At 50.2% G+C, this 19,815-nt stretch overlaps 2 protein-coding genes across 4 annotated transcripts in view; one reads left to right on the top strand and one right to left on the bottom strand.

Annotated features, from left to right (window-relative positions):
* BOC (BOC cell adhesion associated, oncogene regulated) overlaps positions 1-15,439 on the top strand; it is a 70,479-nt gene extending 55,040 nt beyond the window's left edge. For 2 of the 3 annotated variants that reach the window (XM_087439596.1, XM_087439597.1), the window contains exons 6-19: positions 463-756; positions 1,115-1,387; positions 2,523-2,830; positions 6,234-6,396; positions 6,791-6,901; positions 7,411-7,617; positions 7,980-8,161; positions 8,621-8,726; positions 9,088-9,210; positions 11,420-11,641; positions 12,364-12,599; positions 12,813-12,889; positions 13,413-13,606; positions 14,703-15,439. In XM_087439596.1, the coding sequence (XP_087295722.1) occupies positions 463-756; positions 1,115-1,387; positions 2,523-2,830; positions 6,234-6,396; positions 6,791-6,901; positions 7,411-7,617; positions 7,980-8,161; positions 8,621-8,726; positions 9,088-9,210; positions 11,420-11,641; positions 12,364-12,599; positions 12,813-12,889; positions 13,413-13,606; positions 14,703-14,890 (2,684 nt within the window). In that variant the 3' untranslated portion in view covers positions 14,891-15,439. The remainder of the gene's footprint in view (positions 1-462; positions 757-1,114; positions 1,388-2,522; positions 2,831-6,233; positions 6,397-6,790; positions 6,902-7,410; positions 7,618-7,979; positions 8,162-8,620; positions 8,727-9,087; positions 9,211-11,419; positions 11,642-12,363; positions 12,600-12,812; positions 12,890-13,412; positions 13,607-14,702) is intronic. The other variant, XM_087439598.1, reaches the window with a different exon arrangement.
* Positions 15,440-16,315: 876 nt separating this feature from the next.
* The window catches only part of CFAP44 (cilia and flagella associated protein 44), a 106,262-nt gene continuing 102,762 nt past the window's right edge, over positions 16,316-19,815 (bottom strand). The window contains exon 35 of the mRNA XM_087439595.1: positions 16,316-19,669. Coding sequence (XP_087295721.1) covers positions 19,478-19,669 — 192 coding nt within the window. The 3' untranslated portion in view covers positions 16,316-19,477. The remainder of the gene's footprint in view (positions 19,670-19,815) is intronic.

Here is a 19,815-nt window from a genome sequence, read left to right on the forward strand (position 1 = left end):
GGAACTGAGTCCCATGGGTGGGCTTTGGGGGACACCTCGGATCCTTGTCTCCATCTCATCCTCAGTCTCAGAGCACACTTGCTGAGCTGCAAGCAAGAAAAATCGCCTGCACCGTTTAAATGGTTTCTCTATCCACGCCTCATCTTTCTCTCTTTGCCAACACACATAGTCATCTGTATATATGTTGTGTCGATGATGCTGCTCCACTGCTATCTCATTTCTTCCTCATAATAGCTGTCTGCAGAAGGAGGTCCTTGTTTCCCATAAGGAAACCAAGGCCCAGAGGAGTCAAGTAACTTGCCCCGCTTTATGTAGACCATCAGCCCCTGAAGGGCTGTTTGATTCCGTCTCCAGGACGTCTCTGGGACTGCCTCCAGGGGCTGAGCCATCCTGGGCGAGCGGGGGATCCTCTGCATGAAGTCCTGGTCCCACCTTCTGTCCTTCCCCTCCTCGCCCCTCCAGGCTCCACTGCCGAGGCTGCCCGCATCATCTACCCCCCAGAGGCCCAGACCATCATTGTCACCAAAGGCCAAAGTCTCATCCTGGAGTGTGTGGCCAGTGGGATCCCACCCCCGCGGGTCACCTGGGCCAAGGACGGGTCCAGTGTTGCTGGCTACAACAAGACCCGCTTCCTGCTGAGCAATCTCCTCATCGACACCACCAGCGAGGAGGACTCGGGGACCTATCGCTGCATGGCCGACAACGGGGTTGGGGAGCCCGGGGCAGCGGTCATCCTCTACAATGTCCAGGTGTTCGGTGAGTGTCTCCTGCAGACATTCTCCTCGGCCTTCTCTTGAGTGCCTTTCTAGAAGCTCATAGCCCGAGAGCCAGACAGGATTATTGCCTGTGAGAGCTCACACAGGTGCTGAGTGAGGATAGACGAGAACTGAGGGCCGCAGCCCCTTGATCCCAGGAACTGGGGTGTCCAGGCCTGGCAGCTGTTTTTATGCCTTTTCCCGTCGTGACTCTGATGGAGGGGACGTGGGACCTTTGCTTCCCTCTCCCAACCACACAGGGAAGGAGAGAGCCATTCCTGGTGGCAGCCCCTCCCCAGCCTATCTAGCCCTGGACGAAAAACCCGGCTTCTCTCATCCCTGCTCTGGTTTCCTGGCAGAACCCCCCGAGGTCACCATGGAGCTGTCCCAGCTGGTCATCCCATGGGGCCAGAGCGCCAAGCTCACCTGTGAGGTGCGCGGGAACCCCCCGCCCTCGGTGCTGTGGTTGAGGAATGCCGTGCCCCTCACCTCCAGCCAGCGCCTCCGCCTGTCCCGGCGGGCCCTGCGGGTGGTCAGCGTGGGGCCTGAGGACGAAGGCGTCTACCAGTGTATGGCTGAGAACGAGGTCGGGAGCGCCCACGCCGTGGTCCAGCTGAGGACCGCCAGGCCAGGTGAGTGCAGCCTGAGGGCTGAGATTTCCAGCTGAACGTTCACAGAATCCTTTTCTCAAATGAAATCCTACTTAAAACCCCAATATATAAAATAAATTAAAGTGGCTTTTAGTTGTAAGTTCAAATTTACATTAACTTAAGTTAGAAGTGCAAATTTTCATTAGTGAAAATGACCCATTTAACTGTTGCATTCTAAAAAAACCTCTTGAATTAGTTTGCAGAATCTGAGGGTTCCATGGAACCCGGTTTGACAACCACCGTTCTAGCACAAAGAAAAGCAAGTCTGTCCTCAGCTTGATGCATTTCAGTTGACACCTATACAGATTGAGCAGTCACTGTGTCCTCAACACTGGGCTAGGTAATGTGGGGGATGCAGAGGAACATATCAAAGACCCCACTCTCAAGAACTTGCTCATGGAGGAGATAAAACTTACCAAGGAAGGAATTTGAAAAAAATAGGGCAACAAATAATAAAATACTGAATCAACATTATCAGGTGCCAACCTCCTGTGGTGGAGGAAGTCAGGTAAAGGAAAAACTAGTGTTGGCAGAGTCTGTGGAAGCTTCCTGAAGAAAGTGTTGCCTCGCCCGGCCTCTCAGATTCTCAGAGGCTGTTTACAGTTGACTTCATGTCTCACATTTCCAGGCCGCCACAGTGGTGTAGGAAAAGGCCCACGTTATAGTTTTAAGATCCTACAGTGAAAGGACATGTCCCTATCCTCAGCCTAGATGAGAATGAGAGCACAGGGTTCCTGCACCTCAGAAGAAAACTGAGATCGTTCACTCAAGACGTGCTAGTGTGGGCTCAGGGAAACAATCAGGTGGCAGAGATGTTTGCCTGCTGCCCCTGGGCCACAGCAAGAAGCCTGGGCAATGGGCACAGGCTGCTTTTCCCTCCTGGCAGGTCAGGCGCCGGCCCTCTTTCCCACAGAGCCTGGCTGTGTGTCAAGTAGGCTGACAGTCACCTCAGGTCGTGATGAGCAGGCTCATGGTCACCTCAGGTCCTGAGCTGAGGACTCTTCCTGCCCCAGCAAGTCTTCTCTCTGCCTTCTTTCTCCCTGGGAAACAGCTTAGCAAGTGACCAGGGACACTAATGCCCTCTTCCTTCCCTTGTCTTTCCTGCTTGGTCCTCCAGGCACAACCCTGAGGCCATGGCGGGATGCTAAGCCGGACACTGCCACATCTCCCATGCCGCCCTCCAGGCCCGGAAGCCCTGACCAGACGCTGAGGGGGCGCGTGGAGCTCCCCAGGCCCCCGACGTCAGCGCGGCCAGCTTCCCCGCCGTGCCCTGGAGAGAAGGGGCAGGTGGCTCCCGCCGAGGCGCCCATCATCCTCAGCTCGCCCCGGACCTCCAAGACCGACTCGTACGAGCTGGTGTGGCGGCCTCGGCGTGAGGGGGGCAGTCGGGCGCCGATCCTCTACTACGTGGTCAAACACCGCAAGGTATGGTGCCCAGCGGCATGCCCACCACTGTCAGTGAGGCTGGGCGGGGTCCCCGACCACTGGCCATCGCCCCTTGAGCTCCTGACGCCTGGACCAGCGGTCCCCACTGCTGATCATGACCTGTCTGCTCAGTGTGCTTCCCTCCCACTCCCAGGAAGCGGGTTGTGAGTTGGGCGTTTGTGACCCTGAGAGGCGCAGGAAAAAGCCGCGTGGTGTCTTCAGGTCTGAGCTCTGTGCACTGGTTTCCCGGAAGCTAATGGCACCAGCTTGCAGTCCCGGAGGAGCATGAACCATGAGTCCCCCTGTTCACCATCCCCCTCCTCCCGTCTTCCCTCTGTCACTGGTTGTTGATGTTGTTCTGTTTTGTTTTCTGACCCAAGTGAGCTCTGCTGGGTACATACTTGCAGGAACTCTGGCATGGCAAGCCAGCTCTAGAGCCAGGAGAACAAATATTTGTGAACAAGTGTTTTCTCTGAGGATGTAAAATACCCCCTCAGTTCTCCGGATTCAGCATGGCTGGGGTTTGACAAGCAGGCCTTTGACTGGCACGTTGTTCAGACCTCAGCCCCTTCTCCTTGACAGAAGGAGGTCTGTCCAGGGGGACATTTTGGGATCTATTAGGAGGGACTCTCTGGCTCTGACAGGGTGCAGAGACAGAGCTGAGGCCCCTGGACACCATGAGGCAGGACAGGGCCCCCAGGCTGCCCCCCCCCCCCATTCAAGGCCACGCTCTCTCCTGCTCTTACCCCGCAGGGGAGGAGGACATGAAATGCCCTTCACGGAAATGTCCTTGAAAACATTTCTGTTCATCCCAGGGACGTGCTGTTTGCTTTCTCAGGCCGTTAGACCGTAGAAAATTATTGTTCTTAAATGGATTTTTTAAAACCTTATTTGATAAGTAATAATATAAATGCTAGGTTTTATTACACATTCATATTATTTTTGCTTATAAAAGTGCTATGTGAACTTGGTAGAAAATATGGAAAATATATGAACGTGGAACTAAAAGTATTGATCAACTCTTCTTTCCCCTCCAAAACAAACAAACAAAAAACAAAACCAGCCCTGCATGGTGGAAAGTGCTCTGGACCCTGCCGGCCCTTCTCATTCTGTTCTTTCCCTCTACACAGTCTCCTGGACACCTTGGGTCAGGATGAGGCCACAGAGACTTTGGGGTCGTCAGAAAGACACCTAAGGCAAAGCTGCCTCCTAGGTGGCATCCACGGGGAGCAGTTTCTCGTTAACCCTTGGTCCACTGGCCTCTTCATAGACAGCCAGCAAAGGGGTGAATGGGTTTTTAACAAAAAGCCGTATTGTTCTGCCCAGGTTATGGGGCAGGGCTGGTCCTAATCCTTATTTCCCTGTGTAACTGGACACCTCCATCTCCGAGTTGTAGACAAAGATCAGGGCAGGCCAAATGCTCATGGTCCCCAGGAGACAAGAACCAGCATGAGAGCAAGAATAATATTTTTCAGGCCAATAGGTGGCCACGAAACTGCCTCACCAAGGGGCAGGCTGGCAGAGGCCGTGCGTGGTGATCGGAAATGCCAGGCCGAGGCCGCAGTCACCCTCTAAGTGTGTGTGACAGTGACTAATTACCATTCCATTTCTTATTTTCATTTCTGAGCCCAGTGGAAGCATGAGGCCAGCGCTGGACGGCCGGGGGAGCAGGGGCGCAGGGGAGGGGAGAGGATGATGCCCCCACTGGGTCTGGCTTCTATTAGGCTCCCGCCTGTGGGGTGCTTGGAGCTGTTCAGTGGACATCGCCAAGGCAGAAATTGTATCTTGAAAGCACTTCGTTTCTAGAGGGACGAACATGTCTTAAAGATCATCACACAAAGAAGGATTTTGAAATCACAAATCAGCATTTGGGTTGTGGTTTCTCGGCCCCCTCTCTTGTTGGAGACTGGGAGTCATCCAGCTCATTTTCACTTTTTCACATGCATGAAGCACGTTCCATTTACTGGTGCATCTGCAGAGCCGGGGCTACTGTGTTTGGGTTTTTCAGCACCACTGGGGACTCTCAGTTTGTAAAAACGTCTCCCCTTGGAACAAATCCTGGAAGCCTGACATTAATGAGCCCAGACCTTCCCTGTCCCTTGAATAGCAGGTTTTGTTCTACTTTGGAATATTGTGCTTGGGAATATGAGCTTTTCCTACCAGCTGTTTAATTCCTTCAGCAAACCACAGCTTCAGGTTCCAGCAGGCTCTCTGAGATGTGCACAGTTGGCAGTTAAGTCTTTTGTCTGAAAGGTGGGGTGGGTGAGATGAAGTGGCCTCTCAGCATCGCCTGTCGGGGAGCCTGGACCTCCTATATTTTTTCATTTGGATTTAAAGAGCTAGGAATTTGAAGCCATTAAAGATTAATCGATAATAGTTACAAATCATCCACAGTTTTTAAGTTCTAAGCAAGGGCTGAGGGCAGGAGCAGAAAAAGGAGGCTTGAAATGGCAGAGACCTCACAGAATGGAGGATGTGGGCGAGTCAGGAGAGGGCCAGGCCTTTGTCAGGAACCTCCTGTGTGCCAGGTTCAATGCTTGACACTTCGCATAAATCATCTAATTCAGTCTTCAGGATAAACTGAGAGATTTTATTTGCCTCATTTTAGAAATGAAAAGCTTAGGTTATCAGAGAGGTTAGAGAGTTTGCTCAGGGTTACACAGCTGGTAAGAGGCACAAACAGGATTTGAACCCAGGATTTTCTGGCTCCCAAACTCTTTTTTTCTAGGATAGGTTATGATTATGAGCATGCTCTCTGGAGTCAGGTCGTGGTTTCTGCGCTCACTAGCGACGTGGCCTCAGGCAAATGACTCATCCCTCTAAGCCTTAGGCTCCTCATTTGACATGGAAGCAATGCTAGCACCAGTCTCTTGGGCTGTCCTCATGAAAGTACTTTATAGAGCATGTAAAGTGCTTAGTTCCATGCCCAGCACATAGTAAGCACTCTGCAAAGGCAGCCGTTTCTCTTGGGGCTACTCTTTTTATTATCATTCTCATCATCATCAGACTCATTAGACTACAAACTGAAGGAACTGTGTGTGTTTGGTTTAACAGAGCAAGGAGAAAGAAGGTTAAATATGGGGGTTTTCAGAAATACAGAAAGAGGAGGTCTTGGGAGAAATTCTCAGCAGTATCAGGCCTTTTGACCCTCCCCACTGAGTTTTCTTTGATGGGATCATTAGATGAGGCATCGGGAAGCCTGACTTTACTGTCCCAGTGAGGATGGATGTCCCGCAACCTCAAGACCAGTCTGCACTCTGCAGCACCACCCCATCCCCTAGCCTGGCCAAGTCTCCTTCCCTCCTCCTGCCCTCTTGGGCTCAGTTCTGCTTTCCTTGCAAACCACAGCCCACCTGTAGCTCCAGGCCGAGATGCCGGTCCTTATACCAGCTGCCTTCTCTAGCAGGTCACAAACTCCTCTGACGATTGGACCATCTCTGGCGTTCCAGCCCACCAGCACCGCCTGACCCTCACCAGACTCGACCCCGGGAGCTTGTATGAAGTGGAGATGGCAGCTTACAATTGTGCAGGCGAAGGCCAGACGGCCATGGTGACCTTCCGAACTGGTACGGGTCAAACGTTGCCCCCAGCTCGAGGTTTCTGTGGGCCTGAGCAAATCCTACCGGGCCCAGATGGGGAGCCCTGCTCACCTATCCCAGCTGTTCACCTGGATCTTTATCTTCCTTTCAGCTCCTGCCTCCCTATGGTTTATGAGCCCAGGCTGAGGTCCCACCTCTCATCAAGACAGTCACCAGCTGGCATCCCTCTGCCCCCTCTTTCTCAGGGCCCGATGCGATACCAAGACAGTCAGGCAGAGCTGGAAACTGGACCATGCTTCCCATGCCCTGTATTATTTGCATGACCTTGTCTGACCTCCTGGCAGACCCTCATGCAGAATGCAGTCTGTGGAAAGGGAGATACATGCTCCCTCCTTGCTGATCTCAACCCATTTCTATCCAGGACGGCGGCCCAAACCTGAAATCATGGCCAGCAAGGAGCAGCAGATCCAGAGAGATGACCCTGGAGCCAGCCCCCAGAGCAGCAGCCAGCCAGACCATGGCCGCCTCTCCCGTAAGCCCACAGCAGCCCAGAGGGGTAGGGGTGATGAGCAGTCAGAACTGGGACCGGGTCCACTGCCTCAGGAGGCTCATTGCTGCAGGTAGAATGGGGTCTTGGTTCCATGGGTCTGGGAGTCATTATGGCATTTTCCTGGCATCTCCCCGGTTAACCACAATGCAGAAATATAGATTGGAGCTTTGCAAATGAGACACTGGAGTCCCACACTGCGGTCGCTGACCCTCTGGGTCCAGAGAGCAGTGGAGGGGAGAGCAGCTGGCCTTTGACCTCCACATTCTGACATTGCAGCAGTAGAGCTTTTAGGGGTCTTAACTCAAGGGTTCCTCCTGGGAGGGGGTGACCCAGGTAGGCCTAGGAAGGTGTGATGTGGCCACCTGGGAGTGGAGGGCTGTGGGGAGGAGCAGGCCCCCATCAGGAAAAGACCAAGTCCAGTCACAATACAGCCATCTTCTCATCGTGTCCCTTCCTCCTGCTTCCTTCCTCCCTTGTGTGGTTTCCTCCAGCCCCAGAAGCCCCGGACAGGCCCACTATCTCCATGGCCTCTGAGACATCTGTGTATGTGACCTGGATTCCCCGTGGGAATGGTGGCTTCCCGATCCAGTCCTTCCGTGTGGAGTACAAGAAGCTAAAGAAAGTCGGGGACTGGATTCTGGCCACCAGCGCCATCCCTCCCTCCCGGCTCTCGGTGGAGATCACTGGCCTAGAGAAAGGTAGGGACCTGGCCACTGCCCTACCTGGTCCCCAGCCGCCCCTGACCACTGGAGGAGGACAGTGGGTGCTCTGGAGGCCCTTCTCTCTGCTCATCCTCCACCCACCGCCAGGCTCACATGGATATTCTTGCTGGTACCTCAGTCCCACAGCCCTTCCTGCTCCCTCCCTCTCTCCATGAGAGGTCCAGAGCAATCTCCTGTGTGGCTCCCTTCTGACAAGGGTAGAGTTCTTGTGAGTCCTTTGGGGCTTGCTTTTGGGGAAGGGCTGCCCGGAAGATCCCTCCGGTCCTGAGCCTGGATGGGTTGCAGGGGTGTCTGATGGTGTTTCCCAGCTCCTGGGCTCAGTGAGTGTCTCTCCCCAGGCACCTCCTACAAATTCCGAGTCCGGGCTCTGAACATGCTGGGGGAGAGTGAGCCCAGCGCCCCCTCCCGGCCCTACGTGGTGTCGGGCTACAGCGGCCGCGTGTACGAGAGGCCTGTGGCAGGCCCCTACATCACCTTCACCGACGCTGTCAACGAGACCACCATCATGCTCAAGTGGATGGTGAGTGGCCTTGCAGCGACCACAGTGGGAAGATGGGGCTGAGCTTTGTGTTGGGCAGGAGCTGGCTGCTACAGCAGGGGCAGGAAGGAGTCACTTTTCTCAGCCCTTCTTCTGAGACGCCTCCCCTTAAGTGTTCCTCCACCTGTGTACCTGGGAATTGGGCCAGAGGGACTCACCCTTTCAATACCCAGGAGGGTTCAGAGGGGACTTAAGTCTTCGGAGACATGGCAATGTGTTTCTTGTCTCCAAAAGCTGGGGGACCTCTAGTCTAAGTAAAATAACGAGTGAGCTCCACAGCATTCTCCAGAGAGCCTCGGGGATATCATCAGAAGTGTTTGCCAGGGTCCCCCAGTGAATTTTAAACTCTAGTCTGGGGTAAAATTCCATCCACCACTGGTTCTGCTCACAAGATGATTTCTCTGCTCCATTGTCAACTTTTTTCTTCTCCATTCCCTGTAGTATATTCCAGCAAGTAACAACAACACCCCAATCCATGGCTTTTATATCTATTATCGACCCACAGACAGTGACAATGATAGTGACTACAAGAAGGATATGGTGGAAGGTGAGAAACACTTGTGTGAGATATAGTTTCTTCCTTTGGTAGGGGGGTCTAGGTGTTGGTGAAGGTGTTAAGCCTGGGCTGGTGTGACACAAAGCATCTGTGCCCCATATCATTGACTCTTTGATGACACACTTGAGGTCCTCAAGTTCATAAACCCACATATTTCCTTCCCATGGTGATGGGCCAACAGGAACTCAGGTGGGCACCTAGAACATTTCCTCCAATGTCCCTCCACCACATGGCCGCTGTGCCGGTCAGTGGCACCAGCCCAAACACATAGCCCTGACTGAGTCTGACTGTGATGAGGACCAAGCAAACCAGATAACACCACCATGCATGACTCTCTTGCTCTCTTTCCCAGGGGATAGATACTGGCACTCCATCAGCCACCTGCAGCCAGAGACCTCCTACGACATTAAGATGCAGTGCTTCAACGAAGGAGGGGAGAGCGAGTTCAGCAATGTGATGATCTGTGAAACCAAAGGTGGTTCTCTTTGGGTTCTCTGCTCTCCTCTTGCTATTTCCAGCAAACTAGGGTGAAGACATTGTTTCATATGCCATGCTGGGTATCTCTTCCCCAGGAAGACACCTTATTTTCCAAGTACCCTCAGACTTTGTTATTTTTAACCCTTCTGTTCATATGCCTGTGCCTCATATTACGTATGAAGGGGTTGCCATGATGACAGCTTCAAGGAACTTGGGAATTAATTCATACATGAACTCATGGAATAGAACCCATACTTAAGTTGGAACTTTCTATAAACACTTTATTCCTACTATAACGTTTGGAACTTAACATTGGTTGGTTTACTTAATTTAACTACAACCTCATGAGATAGGAAAGAGACTAAGCATCAAAAAATTATGTACCTTGACCAAGGTCGTGCAGCCAGTTAGCAGTGGAGCACGCTTTGGGCCCAGTTTATCCTAACTACAAGGCCAGACTCTTTCTCTTCACTAAAACCTGTTAAATGTATTCACATAATAACTTGTTAATTTTTGCACATTAGTCAAGGGGGTCATAGCACTATCTCCATTTTGCAAATACAGAAAGTGCATACAACAGACATATTGCAAAGAACCTAATCAGGAGAAGATCACAAAGGAATAGGAATGGAGACAAGAAACAACCTGTTTTCCTATCACTGAGGCACCAGCCTTCTCTCGCCAGCTTTGCCCTTTCAGTCACTTAGTCACAAATCCTGAGTGCCTCCTGTACACGCCTCCTGCCCTCTTCTCTCACATACAGTGAAGTGAGGGGCAGATACACACACAGCCAGGAGTCCTGTTATCAAGTGACCACAGAGTGCCCTGGGCAGACAACAGAGGCTTCACGAAGGCTTTGCACTAGTCTCCTGGAAGGATTGAATCAGGCTGGACTGAGGAGGGAGTGGCCTGGGGGACAGGACAAGCCCAGAAGTAGCTCCAGATGGTTGGAGTGTGTGACACCTGGAAGGAGGACAAGAGAGGAAATGCTCAGGGAAGAGGCCAGGGACATTGGTGGGTCACTGAGGACCGTGTGGTCCATGAGGTGGAGGAGGGTCATCGTTGGATTTGTTTGTTGAGAAGGGTGACTGGTGACTGCAGAAAGGTGACTGTGGGCTGAAGGGAGCGATCTGGGGCCATGAAGTAAAGGTGAGGTGAAGGGATGGGCTTCAGTCTCTTTTCTGAGGAAGTGTGTATGGGACCAGGGACTGACAGCATGCTGGGGCTGGGAGAGAGGGAAAGGAGCTCAAGGTAAAGCCTTGAGGTTTCTAGCTTGACGTACCACACAGGTGATGTTGCATTTATTGAAATGGGAGCCAGCTTCCGTGAGAAAGGACAAAGGTGAAACCACTTGGGAACATACTGAGTTTGATTCTTCTGAGACACTGAAATGCAAGTGTCCCATGAGAGGAGCAGGTCTTATGCCCAGGGGAGGGGTCAGAGAGGGGAGATTGATTTGTTGTCATTAGGATACGGGTTGAAATCATGGGAACAGATCAGAGAGTATAGACTGAGAAGGATTAGGAAGACCTCCCAGTGTCTGAGGAGAAGACAGAAAGAAAAGAGAAATGTAAGAAGCAGCAGTCAGAGAGGTCATGAGAAAAACAGAGCCTGTGGTATCAGGACGTCTAGGGGGAAGATGGCTGTGGAAAGGAGTTGACAATGTCAGATACACCCAGATGAGGTGTTTACCATCCTGTCGCCTTTGAATTGGCAACACAATTGCTGTCCGTCCTAGGGCGTCCCCAGACCTCCATCGCCCTGTGATGCAACCCGAGCCCATACTTGGTACTTCACGTCTCTTCATCCACCCAGGAATAGTAAATTCTTCCATTCCCAGTTCTTTTGCTGGTTTCATGCACTTTTTAATATTTTCTTCCAAAAGTTCACCAGCTCTTCTTTCAGAAAACCCCTACACCACTTGCGTCCAAAAGGCCCAGTCTGACTTGGGAGCTTGGCTCACAAATATCTCAGGTTGTATTTTGAAATATAGGTTCAGTTCTCCTCAACAATATCAAATTTCACATTAGATGCCATTTCATGCTGCACTTGGACACCACACTCATCCAATGAAGGTTTTTGAGACCCGCTCTTGTGAATTTGACCCCATATCCCACACGCATGAAATCAGCGTATTGTTTGTTTGTTTGTTGTGAAAGAAATGTCAAAGAAATAGATGCTGAAGTGAGTTTTGTCCGTAATTACAGCTCGGAAGTCTTCTGGTCAGCCTGGGCGACTCCCACCCCCAACTCTGGCCCTACCTCAGCCGCCACCCCCTGAAACCATAGAGCGGCCGGTGGGCACCGGGGCCATGGTGGCACGCTCCAGCGACCTGCCCTACCTGATTGTCGGGGTCGTCCTGGGCTCTATCGTCCTCATCATCGTCGCCTTCATCCCCTTCTGCTTGTGGAGGGCCTGGTCTAAGCAAAGTGAGTGGTGACCCTCCTCAGAACCAAGGGGAAGGAGGCTGGTAGGGGGGCCTCCCAGCCCTCCAAGGAGGCCTCTGCAGGGCAAGATTGGAGGCACCCACTTCACATTCTCTGAGAGAGTTGGAGAATACTCCAAGACTAGGCCCTTTCCTCCCAGCGCCCAGACCAGGGCAGATGGAGGAGGGTATGAAGAAGTGGGAGTTGGTCTGTCCTCTGTGCATCTCGGGAGCTCAGTACTTACCTGGCTCCAACTCCTTTTAATGTCTGAAGCGGCTGCTCTGACCACATGTTCATACTTAAAACTGACCCTGTCTCTTCCCTCCAAGCATTTCCGTCCTCTTCTTAGGTCTGGGGCTGCCTTGAGCTTCCCCCCTTTTCTGGGTTAATCCAACTGTTATCCACTAATTTCTGCTTCAGATGGCAACACACCTGGTCAACTTGCCTCACCCAAAATCGCTGCTTCTGTCCACTCACCTCCTCCTTCTAAATCCTGGCCTTTATATGTCCTCACCTTTCTCCCCACTGCAAACAAAGAAGGGATCTTAGGAAGAAGTGGGTGACAAGAATATTCTGAGAGAAAATATCTCTGGGGCAGTGTCAACTCCCTGCCTACCTCACATGACCCTATGTGGTCAGAAGTTTTCTGAGATTCATGTAGGACTTTTTCAAGCTGCCCCAGGCCTCCTCAGCCTAAGCATACCTCTATCCTTCTGTCCTTCCAGAACATACAACAGACCTGGGGTTTCCTCGAAGTGCCCTTCTGTCCTCCTCCTGTCAATATACTATGGTTCCACTGGGAGGACTCCCAGGCCACCGAGCCAACGGGCAGCCCTACCTCAGTGGCACCAGTGGACGAGCCTGTGCCAATGGGCTACATGTGAACAGGGGCTGCCCTGCAGCTGCCATGGGCTACCCAGGCATGAAACCGCAGCAACACTGCCCGGGGGAGCTTCCACAGGTAATGCAGCCCTGAGAGTGTGGGCAAGCAGGTACGGGCCACCATGGAGGGGAGTGGTTAGGCCACCTCCTGGGGCTTCTCCCTTCCAGCCTCTAATCTGGGCTGCTGGGCCAGGCTTTCTCTAGTCAGGAACAACCCATCCTGTTGAACAGTGAACAGGAAAGTTACCTTGTCTCTCTGACGTGACCTTTCATTACTCTTTCTTTTGAGCAGCAGGAAGACACCAACAGCCTTCTGAGGCAGACCATTCTTGGCAATGGATACGACACCCATAGTCATCAGATTCCCAGGTAACCAGGCCCCTCCCCATGCCTGCTTTCCAGTCCTGAGCCCCAGAGCTCACTTTCTCTTTAGCTCCTCAAATCCAGCATCAGTCACTGAGAGGTGAGCATCCGTTTTCCACTCACTCCGCATCTGACAACCTGTACCATGGGACTCCTACCCTAAGGGGTAGTGGTTGAGTTTGCACTCATGATGACCTTTCTGCTCTAGGGCATGGGTTGGCCTCTCAGAATCCTCCCCTCACTTGGCAAGCCACAGCAGCCACATACAGCTAGCTGTGCCCAGATTCCCCTGGACACTTGACTCCATGTCCTCTCACACACTCAGGACTTGCCTGGAATAAAATGGAGATAGACTAGAATCACCCATGGAAATGATGGTGTGACGCCTCCTGATGTTCAGAGGGGAGCAGTTCCTGCTCCCTTGAGCTCTGACCGGCTCTGCTGCCTTCAGACAGGGAAGCAGCGGGGCGGTGGGGGTACAGCCCGCTCCACCCCTACCTCACCTTCCCATCTGGTCTCATGCATGCAGGGGTCCCCACTCTAACCCGGACGAGGGCTCTTTCTTATACACACTACCGGATGACTCAACTCACCAGCTGCTCCAGACCCACCAGGACTGCCTCCAACTCCAGGAACAGGCTGCTGCCACGGGCCAGTCAAGAATGAGAAGTGTACCCCAGAATCCTGGGCTGGAAGCAACATGGGACCCTCTTTTTCACCCAGGTGGGTAGCAGGGGCAGGGCGGGAAATTGACCACGCTGGGGCTGACATGAGGTAGGCATCCACAACCCAGGAGTGACTTGGAGGAGGGGGAGATGACAGTCCTCGAAGGTGGTGCTTGGTAAGGGCCATCCACAGCTTTTATACGGGCGAGAGAGAGGAGGGAAAGGTAGCTGGCCATCCTCCTTCCCTGCTGAAGGCCCAGCAGGGGCACACCAGGTGGGTCCTACTCCAACATGGCAAGGTGCGTCCTCAAAGGCTGAGAGAAAGGACACTTCTTCATTTCAGAGAAAGAAGCCCCTTTCAGAGAAAGAATAGCTCAAGGCCATTCACAAAGTCCTACTGCCTCTCATCACACCAAGAGGCATTCGCTAATCACTCTGCAATACCTTGCTTTGTTGGGTCTTGTCTCTTAATTAAGGAATGAAGTTGCATCAGTCATTAAGGAGCCAAGTTCTCCCAAATGTCATCACTCTCTGTGCTTCCACAGAACTTTTGTTCCAAGAGACTCAATGCACGCCACCCCCATCCCCACCCCATTGTTTTCCTTTATGCCAGTCCCTTGGAAATCAGTGGACACTTAGTCGGGGTGCAGGCTTGGTTCAGAGGATTGGCTAATGTTTCTTAGCCTCCAGGGCTGGATGTCGGTTCACATGCATGCAGATCCTAGACCCTGACTCTGGGAGATGAAACTCTAAGAGAGGCACCTCTTAGAGCCAGACCCAGTGTCATTAAAACTGGACTGCCTCCATCTGGGGGGATGAGTTGTGAGTGGGATGAGCATGACCAGGAATCACACCAGAAAGGTGGACTAGTGGCCTAAATCTGGAAAGAGCAGAGTTCCACATTTCATGGGCTCAGCTGACTTCATCTGCCCCAGGGTACAGGCTAAGTGCTTGGGCGTCTCCACGGTCCCAACACTGAAATGTGTAGGTGGGACGTGGGGGATGAGAGCACAAGAGTCAGGGTTGGAGGTTTCTGTCTCTCCTTTAGGGCCAATGTACCCAGCTCCTGTCACAGACAGATGGACCCAGTACCACGGAGCATTGGTTCCTGGTCGGTGTGGATTTTAATGTTTCCCCTTTTTCTCTCTCCGCAGGGCCCCCGTGCTGCTTGGGCCTTGTACCAGTTGAAGAGGTGGACAGTCCTGACTCTTGCCAAATGGGTGGAGGAGACTGGTGTCCCCAGCACCCCACGGGGGCTTACAGAGGGCAGGAACTTGGGCTGCGGCTCTCCCCTGGCCCGCCAGTGCACGTGTCTTTTGAAACACCACCTCCTACAGTTTAGGCAGAGGCCGATATTCCAGAAAGACTATATTTGTTTTAAAAAAGAGGCAGAGAAAATGGTATTTATTTTTCTATAATGGCCATATTTATATATTTATGCACTTGTAAATAAATGTATATGTTTTTATAATTCTGGAGAGACATGGGGACTCCTCCCCACTGAGGTATGAGAAGGAAGACAAGCCGCAACACAGCGGGAGTCGACCCGGAAGGAGTAACAAGCTGGCCGGAGCGCAGGCCGCGCAGTCAGCTCCTTGCTGAGAGCCTCTGCCAGCGCCTGGGAGGCTGCCGGAGGCCCGCAGACAAGCTGCTGAGGGGAACAGTCCCCAGCACGCTGTCTGTGATGATCTGAGGGAAATGCAAGGGCCACAGGCTGGAGACACCCGTGAAGATGGCTGGATCTGGTGCTACAGGAAACGTTTGCAAATGACTACGATGTGTATAGTACTATAAGCATTAACAAACCTTCCAGAATCAATAATCTGTGGCAACATATCTCTGTAAAAACAAACACTGTAACTTCTAAATAAATGTTTAGTCTTCCCCGTAACCTTCAGCTTAGTCATGTGTGAGTCAGCGTTCTCTTCAGATGTTAGGATTTAGGCTTTGAGTCTTCGAAGAAAATGCCCACTTGTGACGTTCTCAGATCCATCAAGATATGGGATCTGGAAAAGACAGCAGATGTTCCTAATTTTTTGTTTTTAAATATTGAAAGTTAGTTGTTTTTATTAATGCAGATTGCACAGATCACGGTTTAGTCCAAGAGGGAGACAGTGTACAGGAGGCAAGGCGATGCAGATTCGCGCTTCTCTTACTGACTGGACGTGAGGTAAAGCTTTGGTCACATCAAAGGAGTGAAACTAGTCCTTTCTAGAGAGGTGTGTGTTGAAGACCAAGTATTCTTTCCAAAAGCATTTAGTAAGTGCTAGACTGCAAGTGAACATGTGGTGCCTGATGAAATTCACTTCCCTTCTTTCCAAAGATACACCAACGTTGCCAGAGGAGTTGACTCACTAGTTGTTTAAAATCAACATTTACTTACTTTAGTCCAACCACAGGGTCAACCTTTATCCATGGAGCTGGGACTAGATGGAGGCTGAAGCTTGCAGTGAAAGCCCTCACACCCTTTGACTGCTTTCAGGCGGGGGGTGTATTTTCAGGATTTCAGTCAAGTTCAGTGACAGATTAAATGCCACTCGACACTCAAGCTCATTAAGAGTCATTGTGCCAGACCCTGGCTTCACACACTAGTCACGAATTTGATAAACAAGATCCTAGGAAAGCCCGGAGAGGGACTGACTGTCTAGGACAAATACACCCTCTGCTGGCCAGGAGAAATACAGCACCTGCTCTTACATTGTTGCATCCTTTGTCCATCAAACAGCTAAACTGGAAAAACAACTCTCATCGAGATGTCAGAGGAGCTTCAGAAAAGGATTATTTAAAAAATATCAAATGAAGGACTGTAAGGAACATGGCAGTGATAGGAAAGGAGAAGTAGAGCAAGGAAGAGAAGAAATAAGATGACTTCAGATACCACCTGGCATTAAGGGCCTAGAGGTCACTTCCAGGAGCGGGGCGGGGCTCATGGTCTCAGTCTTCACTCAGCTAATCCAGGGGCCCTCAGATCTGGGCTGTATCTCACCTTCTAGCCCATTGGCTTTTGGTGACCTTTATTGCAGTGACATGTAAAATTTCTTTCTGCACAGCATTGGAACTGTAACAACACTGAATGGTTTTAGTTCTTAGGGAAAAAAAAAAAAAAGTCCTGGGAAAGAAAAAGCACTTCTGAGGCACGTTGAATGAGATAAATGCGCATACTTACCTTAGCCAATAGCAGAGGAAGAAAAGGTTAGGGCACCAGGCTTTTAAATGTCAGTCAGGAAAATGAAACAGCTCAGGTATTCAATTTCATTGCATTTTATATTTCTTTAGATTCAGGTTAATTACTATGCCTTTTTAAAGTTTGAGTCAGTCAGCAAAGGCTGGATAAATTACCAGAGGGAAGAGTAAGACCTAGTGGGCTGAGCTGTTGGGCGTGCAGAGCTCAGCTCCTGGCCCGGAGACCTCTCTTAAAGACGGCAGCCCACACGATAGGACAGGCTGACTTTGCAGGAACGATTACCTCCTCTTTCTGTGATGTGACAGAAGGGAGGGGCTCTACGGTTTCTTTTTCTTGCAATGCTGAGATTCGATGATACTGTGGATGCGGGTTCAAAATAGCCAAGTTACATTAACAGTGGATCCACAAGTAACTCAATTTAGACTGATTTTTAGCCTCACTCTCAGGGGAGAGGCTGCCTTCTCTGAGAGCACAGCAGGAGGCAGAGAACAGTGTGATCAGGGGAGCAGGGCATTTTGCCATCCACCCCAGCCAAGGCTGCACTCGTGGTCTCCTTCTGTTGGAAGCTGAACTCCCCAAAGACTCAGATGCTCATTCTTAATTATAGGAAGTAGGAATGAAACTAAAACTATCATCTGTATATCTTGTCCAATTACAAAATAAAAATGAGTGTTAACTATATTGTCAAATTTCAAGCATGCTGGATGAAGGCCTAAATATCGTGGACTTTTAAGCAGTGATTTAGTCTAGTTCAATTTGGGAAAAAATAATAATCCTGATTGGTTTTACTCTAAGTTGAAATACATATGAATCCTTGACATGGCTCTTCCATAGACTCTAAACTCATTCTTGCTGCAATTAGAATCACAGAATTTCAGAATGTGAAAGAGCTTCGGAGCTTATCCAAATCCCTCATTTGTCAAATAAAATGAGGCCCAGGAAGATTACGTAACTTCCCCTGACTCTCACCACTACCAAGGGGACAGTGTCTCCTAGGAGACCGACCACGTTATCCAGGCAGTTGCTCGTGTGGTAGCCAGCCAGTGCGGAACTGAAGCCTCCTGCCAAACAGCCCAGTGAGGATGTTTGGAAGTAGCCCTTCTGCTCCAGCTGAGCTACAGCCCCTACTCACAGCTTGACCGCAACCTCAGGAGAGACCCTGAGCCAGAAACACCCAGCTAAGCTGCTCCCAGATTCCCGACCCTCAGAAACAGGGTGAGATAATAAGTGCTTGTTGTTTTAAGCTATGTTTGGGGGTAATATTTTAAGCAGCAATAAATAAGTAAAACACTCAGAGTGATGACTAGCATACTTTTTAAAATGCTTGAAAGGCACACATAGTTTAGGGCATACAGCAGAGAAGGTGATGAAAGGGTACTTTCCAGGAGAGAAGCTGCTACATCAGAGATTTGTGGTGACGGGCACAAACTATTCGAACCTCTTGACGTATGCAAGTCAAAGAATCTTAGAGAGACAATAGGCCAAGTGGCCACTCTAATACATATATTCTAACATTCAAAGCAACCAAGTCTACAATTTTGGGGGCGGATCAGCAGGCTGGCCACAGGTCAGGAAGACCTGACACTGTTGAGTCACTTTCTACATTGATGCAATATTGCCTTCTTCACCTTTCCTTCTCAGTGACCAACTTATGTTCTGGGACAGCCTCACTGGAGTAGCTCCTGAATACGGACCCATGGAGCTCTGAATCTAAAGTGCTAATAATGTTCCATTACTAACAGGAACCCAAATATCAGTGGGATGGTTGTTAGATGGGTGCAGCCATGAATTCCAATGACCAGTTACCCCCAAACCAAAAGGCTACTCTCAGATTAGTTTTAAACATTATGCACAATCAAAAGTGTTTGGTAGAGATGATCTCTCAGAGTGATGTAATCTATTTCATTACTTCTGCATCTATATCAAAACTAGCAAATGACTCAAGTAGAACCTGAAAGAAAATGGCATAGGAGATGAGAAACTGTGGGAATATTTAGACTACAGAGAGAGTTGCAAACGTCTTCAGAGAAAAGCCTCCTTATCGACCATTTTGCAAAACACCCTCCTCTGCTCCACTCAGAGGGGAGGGAGGAGTTTGCTAAAACTGGGTAATTCAGGAAGCTGGTTATTTTCCTTTCTGCCAAGCCGGAGCAAACTGCCCTGCCATCTCTCTCTGCACTCCCTGAATCCTGAGCCCTCAAATAACTGCTTTATGCAGTTAACAATGTCAGAATTTAATTTGCATTTCTTATTCTAAGATATTGTTGGTAAAATAGTTGTCTTTTTCTCTTGTGTCCTCCCAGAGAATACTTAATAACATCAAAGTATATTTTCCAATGATTCAAGGATTGAAGAAAAAAAGTTTTCTCATGGATTGCTGAATGATAGTTTCTCTTGCCAATGGCTAAAAATTCAGATAACCAAAAAGCAAATTTCCTAAAACAGGATATATTACAGATGCATGCTTGCAATTTGAGGTATACAGCCTTCTGAGACTTCATACTCAATCCAGTTGGTTCCAAACAGATCAAAGATGGTTCAGTTCATTATAAATAGATGTGGGGTGCTGCAGTCAGTTCTAAGATAACCAAATTGGAGAAAAAGTACTAAAACTACGTGACTGAATCTGGTTTTAGACTTTTAGATAAGTTCACTTTAAAATAATAGGATTGTTGCAGGCCACAAGGAACAGAACTTCTGGTGAATATGTCAGACAGTTTGGACGGATTTGAGAAAAAAGCAAATTTAAAGGCCTGTGGGCTCCATCTGGTTCTCCTGTGGAGGCTGAATGGGCGGGAGGATAAGTCCACCTTTCTTACGCAAAAGAGCAATCTCTTCCTTTAAGGCCGAAATCCTTTCTGCCTGGACTTGGATCAATTCAGTGACCTTCTCTCTTGCCACAATATCCGCTTTCCGAGGATGCTGGAAGGCATTTCCCTGTTGAAAGAAAACACCTCCCTGCTTTAAGCATCATTTGGAATGTGAAAAATTCCCAGTCCTTATACATCTGTTAGGAGTGCCTGCCTTACAGCCAATTTCAATAGCCATTGCTCCTTCTTTTAAGGGACTTTCAATTCCTCCAC

Source organism: Ceratotherium simum, chromosome 15 (assembly GCF_057802395.1).
Source record: "Ceratotherium simum simum isolate JZ-2026a chromosome 15, ASM5780239v1, whole genome shotgun sequence".
Classification (NCBI taxonomy): domain Eukaryota; kingdom Metazoa; phylum Chordata; class Mammalia; order Perissodactyla; family Rhinocerotidae; genus Ceratotherium; species Ceratotherium simum.